Source organism: Pyrgilauda ruficollis, unplaced genomic scaffold (genome assembly GCF_017590135.1).
Source record: "Pyrgilauda ruficollis isolate IOZ18807 unplaced genomic scaffold, ASM1759013v1 scaffold16, whole genome shotgun sequence".
Taxonomy (NCBI): domain Eukaryota; kingdom Metazoa; phylum Chordata; class Aves; order Passeriformes; family Passeridae; genus Pyrgilauda; species Pyrgilauda ruficollis.
The window spans coordinates 5,741,851-5,755,476 of record NW_024514764.1 but is presented as its reverse complement, the minus strand read 5'-3'; the positions used below and the strand labels follow the sequence as shown (position 1 = coordinate 5,755,476).

Sequence of the window (13,626 nt, the reverse complement as noted above, 5' to 3'; positions counted from 1 at the left end):
TGTCTGCCTTTATCTTTGAAATCTTCCCCTTAGTTCTCTGCCTAGCAGAGTAGAGGTTCAAGCTCTCAGCAAGCCCTGAGCCACCATGGAAATCCATCTGCTTGTATGGCAGGAACTCTGAATGATGACTGTGTGTCTCTGGAAATGAATTTGCCTCTTAGCGTGCTGTATTCATAGGCAGAGAGAGGTGGAGGGAGTTCTGAGAGTTGTGGTTTTTTAATAGCCTGAAACAAAACATGACCTCAGTTGATCAGAGGAGTCATGACACTATCATCAGGCTCTAAAAAAAGCAGGACTCAGCTGGTGAAATAGCAGGGGGTTAGTTCACCTGTGTGCATGACATTCACTCTTCCCTCAACAAGTAAATCAGCAGATCACAAGTCACAAGCCATATTTCTTCAGTCATGGGCCACAGGACTGCAGGTTCAGCAGCAGGTATTTCAGTATGCCTGTGTCCTTAAGTGTTCTTTTCTTAAGCCTCTGGATCTAGATGAATCCCAGAGACGTCTCTAATCAGCCCAGCTCATGTCCAGTGCAGTTGCAGAGCTCTCTCATCTGCATTGCAAGAGCAATGCCAGCAAAGCTGAGGGTCTTTGTCCGAGGATAACTTGATTCCAAGACTGTGGAGGCTCCTGAGTCTTCACTTGGGGTGCATGAGCCCAGCTGGGGAGAATCTGGGAGATGAGAACTTGAAGGATTGTTTGTGCTACTCCAGGAAATGCTTCTGCAGCCCAAACATTGTATTGAACTTCTGTTACCAAACATAATCTCATCAGCTCCATACAACTCACACAGTGGTTTCAGTAAGGAATGAAGTTTAATTACTGATTTGTAATTGGGTATTATGAAAATTACTCCAGAATAACATTAAAGCTATTCATGTCACCAATGCTATTTTGCATTTGTCACAGACCAGTTGTGAGCTAGTGTTAATAACAGCAGCATTTACCAGTTACAGAGTTCTTGCATCTATGTCTATATCAAGATTAAAAGCAAAGGTTTTAAGGTGCTTAAGGCAAGATGGTGCATGAAAAGCAAAACTAGGGAGCTGTGTGTGTGAGATGCTACGAGAGGGCAGTAGCAGTGCTGGAGAAAGAATTCAGGTTTCTCACCACAGGCACTGAGATGTTATAATGTGTGTGTATATATATATATATATATATATGTTTTTCATCAAACGAAATCTATAGCAAAAGGAACAGCAAAGTGACATCAGGTCAAAAATCTAATTATTATTTCCCTCTTTAATTGCATCAGTGTATCTGGTGTGTTAAAAATTATAAAATCAATGGATTTTTTTCAAGGACACCTAGTCTTAGGCTTTCATGTCTTGGGGAAGGGAGCTGCACTGTGTCTGGATGGGCAGTATTTACATGAGAAAAGCTGACCTCCTGCAGCAGGGGAAAGGGAAACAATGCAGCTTCACAAGAGGGAGGTAAAGGGAGAGCTGAAGATCAGCTGGTACAGTGGAAGCTGAGCAGCATTTTCATTTGCTCAACAGATTCAATCTTTTCAGTGTTCTACCCACTACTGCAACGTCCTTTGATGCAAATAAATCCCTCCTCTGCCTCCTTTCAAAGTACAAATCTACTTTGTACATCCTCGCTTTAATTTATTTATCTGGGGAAGCTTAGCTGAGGCACAGCATCTGTGAAATTCATGCTTTTTACTAGTAATGACTGTATCCAAAGACATGTAGGGATTATTTGGTTTAGATAATTATTTAATAAGGTTTTCCTAAATTAGTGATAGGAGAGGGAGCAGTAAACAACCACATTAGGATTCTTATTTCTGCTTTCCATCAACATTAGAGGTAGATTATGTCAGCAAAGACTAGGATTTGTTAAAACACACAATGGAAACTGTCTCATTTGATAATGCATAGGCCTGGAACCTGGCTGTAAATAAGATTTTAAAGGCAGTTTGTCTGTCCAAACAGTGCTGTGGTAAGTGTACAACCCTCTCTAGATCCTGACATTTTAACAACAGGCTTGACATAACCAACAAGCACTGTGCTGCTCTGACACATCCAGCTTCTGTCTTCACCTTGTTTAAATGTCAGGCAAGTCTTAGAAGACATATATCTCTATCAGACATTTCAGAGTGCAAGGACCTCTCATGTCTGTTACATTCTTGTTGAGCTGGATCCACTGTTTGAATGTGATGTTTATTCAGCTGAAGCTCTTTTTGGTAAATTTCCACCAGGGTCACCCCAAACATTTGCATTTCACTCCTATTGAATCAAGGCTCCCAGAAAATGGTGGCTTAAACTTAGAATGAGCCCTTGCCTAGGTTTTGATGCCTTTAGAGAATTAGACTTGAAAGAAGTTTGCAAGATACTGATAGTTTTATATCCAGAACATTAATAATATGAATATTTTTAATTCTTCAATTACAAAATAATTAATTTAACAATATCACATCAGCAGCACTATATTTTCATAGTATGTTGCTCTCTTAAATATCAATATTGTTTTGATTTATTTTGTTGTCTCTTTGATGAAAACTCTTGCTATTTGACCTTTTTCAGATTGCCTGAGAACCAGAGCTCCTTCTTCGAATGAAATCATTAAATTAGGAGAAGCAAATGTCTTTTGGTCAGTTCAGGAACTGAAATGCATGGATCCCGGGACTTTTGACAAAAATGTGGAACTTCTTGGGGGTGTCTCAGGTTTTAACAGCTCCCAGCTGACTGCCTTGAAGGAAAAAGCCAAGCAGGTAACTATCCTGTCTGTGAAGGAAAATTAATTCTGTAATTTGATTTGGTGTTATTGAACTATGCAGTTCTAAAATAACTGTGCTATGTCAATGTCACTACTGCCACAAGAATATCTATGGTTTATTGGAAAAATAATGTGAGGTGATGACAGAAGACTATTGCCCTTGCTTTGGAGTCAGCAGGCAAGTAGTTCTGAGCTATTGGCAGCTGGAAAAGTGAAGTGGTTTTACTTTTGAATTACCTTTCTGCTTGCTTCTCACTTTCCTTTCATAAATGAAAAATCAGCAAGCAGTACTAGGGTCTGTTGATTGCCCTGCTGAGAATTAAGCTTGGCATGCTAAACTGTCTACATGGATGCTAAATATAGCTTCCAATGGGGTAAACCCAAACTGACTGAAAGGCTCCTTTTCCCACCTCCTCACAGGCAGGGACAGACCCATCAGTGGGAAATCTTAGGGAGGAAAAATCCCACCTACATTTTGTCTTTACCAGGAGCACAGTTGGACAGAGGACTGTGCTGGGGGTAGGTCAGCACTCTGGGTCTGGGGCACCAACAGAGCTCTGAGCAGCCCTGCCTGAGACAGAGTGGGCTGCCAGAGAAGTCAGACTTTGCTCCATGTCTGTTGTTGCCATTGCACTTCTCCCTGGGGTGACCTCCTCTTGCTGCTTTGTGGTGGCCTGCGCTGGCAGGGAATGGGCAAATTCCCAAGCATACTTTGAGTGCAGCAAGAAAAAGCTTTAAGGTGCAGTTAGACAAATTGTTCTGGTTGCAGAAAACTCAGAGGTGAAGAGGGTACTGCCCCAGCCTGGCTTCAGCTTCCTGTCAGCAGCATCTGCTGGAGGTTATCTGTTCTCTGCTTCCATCTCTGCATGGCTACGCTGTAATCCCCTTCTGTCAAAATGATCCAACATGTAAAAGTCCTTTTTAGGTTCCATCAGATCGTTCTGACAGAATGAGGTTGGGAAGCATCTACAAGTTGCAGTTGGCAGCAAGCAGTACAGAGTGCAAGAGGCTTGGAGATCTGAGGGCTGTGACCTGTGGAGGAAAGCAGGAGCAGGGGGCCACATGGGCCTGGGCAGCATCTCCTTAACCAGCAGCTGCAGCCAGTAGTGGAGCTGACCATGGATTTGGGGTAAATAAGGCCAACTGTGCAATTTTTAGCAGTGAAGCTCAGCTTTTAGAGCAGTGGGACTGCAGGTGCTTGAAGAGAAGTGGGACTGCACAGATTTCTGAAAGAAGATGGTGGCTCTGCAGTTGTGTCTCTGCTGCCTTGTTGCAGGAGAACAACTGCAGAAGATGTATTCTTCCCAAGTCAGCTTCCCTCTGTCAGCATGGACACAGGAAAAGGGGGAAAAATGTAATCTTAGAAGAAAATAAAACCAGTGCTCTCCTGACATAGTGAAAACTACTATTCTTTACAGTAGTGCAATATATTGGGGTACATACAGAGTGGTATCAGTTGTAGGGAAATTGCTGACAAGGTTGATACACTCACATTTCTGGCTATATTTAAAGACTCACAGATCTGTAGTGCACTGAATGGCAATATATTCTGTCTGTGAGTGTTTGTACAGATTTCTGCTAGACAAAGACAGACTTCCTATATATTAATTTCAAAATGCTGTGTGGTGTTACACTGAGCATGAAGCATGAGAAATGAGACAGGACAGGCAAAGCTCTTTGAAATTATATGCATAGATGCTGTTATGTTATTAACATCTTTGATTAACGGTTTCATTAAGCCTGAGCTAGTCATTGTTCCAAACTAATTCAAAAAGTCTAGTTATCAGATTGTATCTTAATGAAAGTAAGAAGCTTAGCTCACTTGTAAGTGGAAGGTCTCCCAACTCTGCAGCAGTGACAGCTGTATGGATCTGTAGTTCTAGGTGAATGAGGACAAAGGAGTGTTTTAGTTTCATGTGTTGTGTTATTTATATCATTCTGCCTGAGATTTCACCCAGCCCTGTCAGATAATACTATTTATGAAGTACTTCAAATTCTGTACTTTATGGCCTAGATCAGGAAACAGACACTTGGCATTTTTGCCTGCATGTGTTTTATGTATCTCTTAAGCTAGAGAATTAAAAGCTTTAAAATTGGGCTAATACTTTTTACTATCTATTTGCTTTGGAAAAGATTGAAGTTTCCCAGACTTAGACCCTTTATGACATTGTAAAACCAACATAAAAGATCTGGTGGAAGCTCAGTTGGGAGGTACAAGTCCAGCAATGCATCTCTTAAACAAATCCTTAACCTGAGGGTCATAGCTGGGAAAAGCACCCTGGCAGCTGAGGCTGCTCTGTGCTGGATGTGCACAGCAGAGAGCCTGCAGCTCTGTGTAAGGAGTGCTTCATTTCAGAGATCTGGATTCCTGAGCTCTACTTTTATATTTTCTGGAGATTGTACAGCTCCATGTCTATCTGATAGTACAAACACTATTTAGTAGGCAACTGCAGAGATGCTCTTCAGCAAGTCCCCACTAGCTCTGTCCTTTCTAACTTTTTGAACAAAACTTAAATTGTAGCTATCTCAGAAATGGAGGAAATATTTTTCTGACTCAGATAGGAGCCCAGCCCTGGGCTATTAGTTTTAATTTTCTAGGTGGAGTTAGCAGCATGAAGTTATACTAGAAACCTGTCATGTATTTGCTGATATGAAGCAGAGTTGCTGAAGTACATGAGAGCTTAAAAGTATTTTTTTTAATGTGTTCCTGGCTTGTTCAAGTCACTTCCTCCAACCAAAACCCAGTGTCTTTTTCTGTAAAGGCAATTGGCCACATCCAGGGAGATACTGACTACTGTCTACAGTCTTCTACTGTTGTCAAGAAAATGTAATTGACAGTTCTGGCCTCTGAAAATTCAGCTCTTGATGGACTTTTATTATTCTTTACTCTGGCAGAACTTTTCCTTATACCAAAATTTCCTTCGGGCTGCTCAGTGACAGCTTTTCAATTGCTGTAACTTTATCACAAATAAAGTTAAAAGCAGGGGAAGTTGTCAGTTTAAATACATTGGTACTGGTTTAGAAGAGCCCCTTCTTATTTCTTTGGGTTTTTTACAAAGCTTTACAAATTTAACTGTATCTGTACAATCACTTTTAAATTATTTTTTATTTTAACATTGTATGAAGACAATCTAGAAATCAGAACTTTAGGAGCTGGTTCTTTGTCTATATTACTTGATTCTCTACTTTGTCTTTCCTTGTCAGTGGCTGAGCCAGGGTGACTGGTCACAAAAGGAACTTAAAGTCAGTCCCCTGGAGTGATTGCAGTTGGGAAGAAGCCTGGGTAGTGCAGGTGCTGCTTTCTTGACAGTATAACAGTGTGGATCCAGGCACAGATTCCCATTTTTATTGTTCTTAGTGGTTTTGCTCCTACAGCCACACTTCACTACAGCCAACATTCCAGTTCATATTCTGACTCATCAACAAGTCCAAGCTGTAAAAATTGCAGCATTTTTAGATGAACTAATCGTTATTGGTGTAGAACTTCAAAAACCTTCATGATACCTAAGCTCTGGTTTTTGTGTGCAAAGAGAAATATTCAGATTTTAGGACTTTAGAACCAAGGGATTTGAGAACGGTGTATATAGAGGAAGAGTCATAATAGTCTAACAGATATTAATGACTCTCATCTAAAGGTTTGGGGGTTGCTGCCAGACTGGAGGAGTTACCAAATCATCTCCCTGGGCCGCATTGCTCTGGCACTCACTGCACAGGAAATCACAGAGCTGGACCTGCGCTCCATCGACACCGTTTCTGTTCTCAGTCACCAAACAGGGTGGACTCTTACCCAGGTGAGTGAGTTACTGAAGGTACTCCTGGTGAAAGGCTCTGGATTCATGCCCTTTGGGACTCAAGTCCTGGAACTGCCTAGACAACAGATCCAGAGACCCACACTGCTCCCTGCTGCTTTTCTGCAGCTGTGACCCCAGTGAAAGTGGCAGATAGGTCAGCACTGGTGTCTGCCTGGCTGGGCTTCCCTGGAGGTGGCCAAGACAGCATCAATCACTGTTAATTGGGGTGGGGATGAGTGTGTTCTTTAGCACTTGTCCACTAAGCAGCGGAAGGAGGTCAGCAGCTCCTCTCACACTGTCCCTGGAATGGACATTACTGCTAGGAGTACTAGTCCTTCCTAAGGACAATCACAGAATAGGTAGTGTGCCCCAACCCCAGCATCCATTGCCCTAGAAGCTCTTTATTAGAGATAACACTCCTCTCATGTTCCTTTCCTTGAATAACTTCTAGTTATGTCAGTGGGACTTTGATAAAAAGAGTTAAAAGCTTTTATTTATATATGCAATTGGCAGCATATTTCTGACTTTGTGGCCCATCAGGGCTCTGTGGCTGCACAGATGCTGGCATGGTGGCAGTTCTGGAAGAATATCACAAATCTGTTTAATAGATTCACGTTGTGAAGGGCACCATAAGAAAGAAGCACTTGGGAGGATTTTATACAGAACCAGTTTGCTTTTGAGGTTTCCTGCTGTCAGTAAGAGTAGTTAGTTAAAAGAGATTCATCCTGCTGAACTTCAGTTATCTAAAACTTAGGTAGCTAGTTAAGCTAGTTATTTGAAGCTCATCATTGTGGATAGATTAGGAAATCTTGGAAGATGATTGTTGCTTTCACTGGCTTTGGAGGATGCCTTGATGACATGCTTGAGATGGACTCAGTTTTTAAAGGGTTAGTTTAAAATGAGCACCACCCTAAATTAGCTTGCAGAGGCACTTTGGTACCAATATCCCATTCATATCTGAAAATTAATCCTTGACACAGGTCACCACTCATATATGGCACTTAAATAAGGCAAGTCATCCTGAGTATTAAAAATAATAAAATTACATATTGATCCCCTTAGGTATTTTATGTTTTCCTGTAGCCATTTAACTGATTCTGTGAGGCAACCCAGCACCATTTCTTCTGGTGAAGGCTTTCCTTGTGGCCTGGCAGAAGAAGTACAGAGTGTTTTCACACCATTTGCATTTAGCAAGTGGTGGGGTAACAGTGCCCTGGTTCAGTGTCACATGTAGGTGGTGACAGTGCTCCTCCTGAAGGCCATGGCCATACATTGGGGAGGCTCAGGATGTATATTTATGCTCCATAGCTTCTGGTAAGATTTTAATCATCTAGTAACAAACCTTTCAATTATATTTGCCCTGTTCATGCATACTATCTTACTGCTTTTGTAGGCAAGAGCTATTTTGCAAGGTTTTCTAGATGACTCTGGCCAGACCATCAGCACATTAAAAAGTTTTGATTTAGTTGGATTAGGAGCTGTTCTCTGTGCTTTGAACTCCACAGAAATCACATCCATAAGGACTGCTGAATTCAGGTACTGCATTTGATATCTAATGAAATATTTATTAGTAACTCTATTGATAAAATTTATTGTGCTGTTTTTGTTCCTTCAAGATTTTCAGAGCCTAAAGGATACCTTTTACATTTTAAATGCTTTTACAAAAGCAGAAGGCATGCAGCAGTTGTTTAAAACGTGTTCTTTTATAGTTTTCCTCTTCCATTTATATCCCACCATTTAGATATTGCATCAAGAAGTACAGGTTTTTGCTTAAAACCTGAAATATTTGTATGCAATTTGTGCACATATATTTTAAATTGCAAATGGGTTTTGCAGTCTTCCTACAGCAGGCTTAGGTATATTCCAGGCCTATTTAGTACTGCATGTAAATGCAGCTTGTAATGATGACCTTGTTGCTTTTTGCAGTGCTGCAATTGCAAGAATTGGCCTGTTGTTTTGTAGCACCCCTGTTCTGAGGCAGTTTAAGAGGATGACAGAATCTGTGTTTGGTGCTGCTACCAGCTGGAATGGCTCTGTTTTACAGGAAATTGGTACTATAGCAGGTAACAAAGCTACAGCTGCAGATGGTAATGGTTGTGAAGCATTGCTATTAAGAGATGGGTTCACCTAGCTGGGGAATTTTCTAAACTGACAAAAAACATTTCTTCCAGAGGGGAGTAACCTACAGAGACAGGCATCCAGCAATTTCAGAAGCACTAAGGAAAAGTCGTGGTATTCTCTGTAAGGTTCTGTAAATCTGGTCAAACTGACCTTGGGAAGCACAGCCTGAAGTTACTTGGGTCCTGTAAGTTGGAAAGGGTAAATCAAGGAAGGCAAAACCAATCAGGATTCCAGACCCAGTCACTCTTTGTGAACCAGGCTGTCCTGGGAGGAGCTGTGCTCTGGCTACCCAGGTATCCTGCCTGGAAAGAGTGGGTGCCCAGGGAAAGAGCACAAGGGCAGGACTGGCCTGGAGTGATACTTCTCCAGAGTGCTCTTGCAGCCTCAGAGACCTCCTGAGCCAGAGGTCACTCCCAGTTTTGTTCCTGGATTTGTTTCCCTGTTATCATTTAACTGCACATTGAGCTCTCATAATTTTTAGCATCCCCAATGCCTGTGGCAATGATTCCCCACCACAACCACCTAGGTGGTGAAGTCACTCTCACTGCATGATTATGCTCCCTAACCATGGATCAGAAGAGACTGTGAATGAGCATTCCCTAATAACATTGCTTATGATTTTATAGGCTTTTATAATTCTCTTTTCCAAGATAAAGTAATTCAGGTAGAGTACATTCCATGTCAATGGCTAAGGTCAGAGGATTTGTAATACTGAAATATAATGAAACAGAACGAACCAGCATCTCTCTATATAACACCCTGGAATAAACCATTTATTATGTATCTTTTATAAGTGCTTAAAGTTTATATTACCTTAAAAATAAATTTAATAAAAATAACATTAATCGAGTTTTGTTTCTATTATGTGGGTTTTTTAGGTGGTTTGAATGAGGATGAATTAAAAGCTTTTGATAAAAGCTTGATGCCATATTTCCAGCCATCAGCAGTAAGACATATACCTCCTGAAATTTTCCAAGTAAGAGCTTGATTACTGAAGAAGTTACTAAATTTCTATTGTTTTTACTCTAGTATAAATAAACTGCAGCATTGATTTATAGGTTTTGGGTTTTGGCAAAAAAAATTCTATGGTCTGTTAAGTAAGAGACCATCAAGGATCTGGAGCATTAACTTTCAGCTGTATCATCTGTATTTGTGATGCCCATGAAGTATGCTAGACAAGCTTTGTTCATCCTTCAGAATGCATGCCAAAGAAATAGCAAATATCACAAAACAGGGAATGGACACTGTATCTTCCAACATTTGATTCAAATCTGAATTTTTGTCTCTGTTTATTAACATTTGCAAGGATGCTGTAATAGCTACAGATTTCTCTGCTGACTGTGCGAGAGCTGCTTTATTAACCTAAAATCTGGCACCATTCTCCCAAGTTAGCTCTGAAAAACAGATTGTGCAGGCAGATACAGATCAGAAAGGAATTACATCTAATTACAGCAGTATTGAATGTGGACCAGAAATTAGAACAGGGATCTAGAGATCATTGCCCCTGACTTTCTTTGACTTAGTGACAAGATTAATACTCTGCCTGGGCTGGTCTCTTTCAGATGCTCAGGCAAGCAATGTACTTATGGACAGTTGAGTTAAACAGAGAGTTAACTGTGTCAGCTCCCATAAAAAAAAGAAACTCCTTGAGCACTAACTGTGCACAGTACCACTGACAGTTCAGATAAGCCTAAAATGTCATTACAGAAACTGTTTCTTTGCAAAACAGCTCTATATCGTCTTGTAGAATTTCTAACAAACAACATTTTTGTTAGTAAGAGTAATAATGATGCTACAAAAAATGATTAATAAAAAGCAGGGTACCTCTTTGGAAGAGTTTTCTGTATTTGAAAGATACAAAGAAGACTTTGGTTTTACACAGATTTTTTATGGCCTCATTTTGCAGCTGTATAAATTATTCAGATTTTGATTTATGAAAAATTACATTGTATTATGGACTTCAAGTGAGTTAAGATGTTCAATTCAACATGTCTGAACCTGTAGGCATTTCCATGAGTTTGCTGAGTTTAAACCAGCACACCATTTGGTAGACAACGAAAAATGGGCAAGGGTTTGCTCCATCATCTGACCTACTTGCAAGGGGAATTTTGTCTTTCCAAAGTAGGACCTGGATGCAGAACTGTTGCAAGAAAAAAGGCTTGTTGTGTAGGAGGGTTAAAATGCTTGTGACTGCAGAATGTTAACTAGAACTAAAGCAAACCAGCCTGCTCAATAATACAGGCTTTGCAAACTGCTTAATTGCTACATGATATAAGATAATTACTGTAAGATTATGATTGCCATGTTTAATTTTTAAATTTAATATGAACAAACTGGGAAGATTTTCAATCTAAAAGAGAAAATTGAATAATAAGATTAAACATGGGGTCTTTTCATCTCATTGCTCTACTGCTAATTATAATCAAAGGTCAAATGTAAGTTCAAGTGAGGTTGCTTGGGAGCAGATATAAGAGGAAATAAATGAAAACACAAGAGGTTGCACAATACCATCAGTCTTTGAACAAATCAGAAAAGAAATGGCTGGAAAATTAAACTCCAGCAATATATTGAAGAAGTGTACAGTACAGTGCTGGCATAGAAAGCTTCTCAAGCTGTCAGCTTCCAGCATCAAAGAGAAAGGTGACAGCTAGATGAGTGGTCAGGGAAGTAAATGAATACAGAAGATTCTTTTAAGCTCTATTGAGCTCTTTTATAGCTACACAATGTTGAAGGCTAATGTCCCTCATTCCAAATGCAAGGCAGTGCTGACTTCTGATTCCTTACCTGCCTTCTATAATTGACAGCCTAAACCAATTTTTCTGTCTTTTGTTCCTCTCAGGCATTGTCCCCAGAGCAAATAGCAAACCTGGGCCCTGAGAACGCCGCCATGGTTACAGGATCACAGCGGGAGCATCTGGATGCAGCACAGCTCCAGAGCCTGGGGCTGGCCCTGGATGGAGCCAGGACCAGCAGCCCCGGCACACAGAGCACTGCAGGATCTCCCCAGGAGGGACAAACCCCGGCTCCCGGCGGTGAGTGGAGTCCTCCCTGCTCCTGCCCAGGGGAGGGGCACACACCAGCGGGGTGTGAGGTCTCACAGCACACACCAGGGTCAGGCCTCTATTCTGAGGGTAGGTTACAGTGACTTTGCTAATCAGCTTCTACAGTCGTGCCTCAAATCACATGCCTGACCAAGACAAACAGCCAGGAGGATGCTGGATTTATCCACAGCAAGAGGTAATGGAGGAAGACTGTCAGATGGCATTGGCAGCTGTCTAGTAGCATTACACTGTGCTAAGCACTAGCTTTTGTAAAAGGTAGTCTGAAACAGTGAGCTTTTCCCTCTCCTTCTTTCCCGTATATTTTGCCTAAATTTAAGACAGGGGTCTCCATCTCTGGACCTTCAGGTCAGAGCCTTTATGTGCAGCAGAATGTTGTTGGCAGAGCTGCAAGTGGGAAAGGAGGTAGTACTGGGGTGGAATATCATCTTTATTTAGGCTGTCGGGCCATTGAATAGTTTTTCCTGCCATTCCCATCCTATTTGGAATTAAAGCCTATTAGTACCTATACTTCAGTGGTTTAATCTTTTACTTCTTCAATTTCAGTTTATACTGGGCAATGTCAATGGATGTGTTATAGTGAGAGAGTTTGCACATAGTCAATACAATGTTGAGAACTTATCCCTATCAGACAGCAAATGTTGTTGTTTCCAGTGACACTAGCAAGACATAAGCTGTTGGAGGAGAGAGAGGGAAGCTGAAGTGCTGAAAAAGGAGTAAGGGGAACTAAATTGCTATGATGCCCTTGCTGGAATTAGAGCAGGCCTTCCCAGAAGCACCTGGGAAGTGCTCTTAGCCCAGCTCCCTCTCACATATGACCTGTTCCTTCTGGAGGTCTGCCAAAGGGAGGAGTTTTCCGGGTAAAGATCACCTGAGTTGTTGAGCTTCTTGTCCATTGTTCCTGGCTCCCTATGAAATGCTTCTCTTTGGAGCTGTGTATGTTAAACTGGAAGTGACATCTCCAGAGAGCTGAATGTAACTAGGATTCAACTGTTGCAGTTTGCTGCACCTCTCTGTGGTGGTGTAAAGAAGACTTCTAGGCCTGAGCTGTAGCGTGACACTAAGAAATAAAACCTTCTGCTTTCCAGGTGCTCCTTGTTTGAGTGGCTTTGGCATCTGGCTGTGTGCTGTGTTTACACTGCACCTGCCTTTCTGAACCCTCAAGGGTTCAGCTTGAGGTAAGTTACATTTTCAATTAGAGGTGACTTTATAACAGAAGCACAGATCACCTGTAACAGGGAAGAAGGACTGTGGGATCCTCTTCCTGCTTTGAATACAAAGATAACAATTCTTGAATAATTTTTCTGTATTACAAAGGTGTCTTGTACTTTGGTACATTACTATCTCTGAATCTAATCAAGGGGAAAACACTTTATCTTATCTTTATTGTAAAGCCAAACATAACAAAGGTGTATTTAAAACTCCATGTAACACCAATCAATTACTGCATTGTTATTTGGAACATGTTCTTGGATTTACTCTGTTTTGCCTGTTCCAGGCTATTTATAAGATTTTATTCCACAAACAATTCTGTTTAGTAGAGTATTGCCATTAATTTTCATGGGATTTTAACATTTTGACAGGCTAATATTTAAGAGGAGCACTGGTGGGCTTGAAGTTTAGATTCCAGTTAGGCAAACTAAATGCTTAAGTATTCTACTAAGTCTTTAAGCAAGGCATGTCAAAAGACTTAATATTTTTCTTTGCTTTGATTTTCAGTGTCCTGGAGCTTACAACAAAGATGCTAGAGATAAAAGAGTGTCAGCTCAGCTTGAACAGTAGAATCAAGAGGCTCTGAGAATTCTGAGTGCAGAGTGGTTAAATTCTTACAAGCAAGATCCTCATCTGCTATCATTATGAGAACTATCTCCTTTCCATAGCTTTACCCTTAACGAGTAACAGAGTATCCCTGCAAATACTTTGAGTTTAAAA

General features: G+C 41.0%; 1 protein-coding gene across 1 annotated transcript in view; it reads left to right on the top strand.

Moving 5' to 3' along the window:
* Positions 1-12,872, top strand: part of OTOA (otoancorin) — a 32,335-nt gene extending 19,463 nt beyond the window's left edge. Inside the window, exons 22-28 of the mRNA XM_041462620.1 lie at positions 2,531-2,718; positions 6,359-6,514; positions 7,908-8,050; positions 8,441-8,577; positions 9,514-9,611; positions 11,475-11,667; positions 12,783-12,872. Coding sequence (XP_041318554.1) covers positions 2,531-2,718; positions 6,359-6,514; positions 7,908-8,050; positions 8,441-8,577; positions 9,514-9,611; positions 11,475-11,667; positions 12,783-12,850 — 983 coding nt within the window. The 3' untranslated portion in view covers positions 12,851-12,872. The remainder of the gene's footprint in view (positions 1-2,530; positions 2,719-6,358; positions 6,515-7,907; positions 8,051-8,440; positions 8,578-9,513; positions 9,612-11,474; positions 11,668-12,782) is intronic.
* The last annotated feature ends 754 nt before the right edge of the window (positions 12,873-13,626 follow it).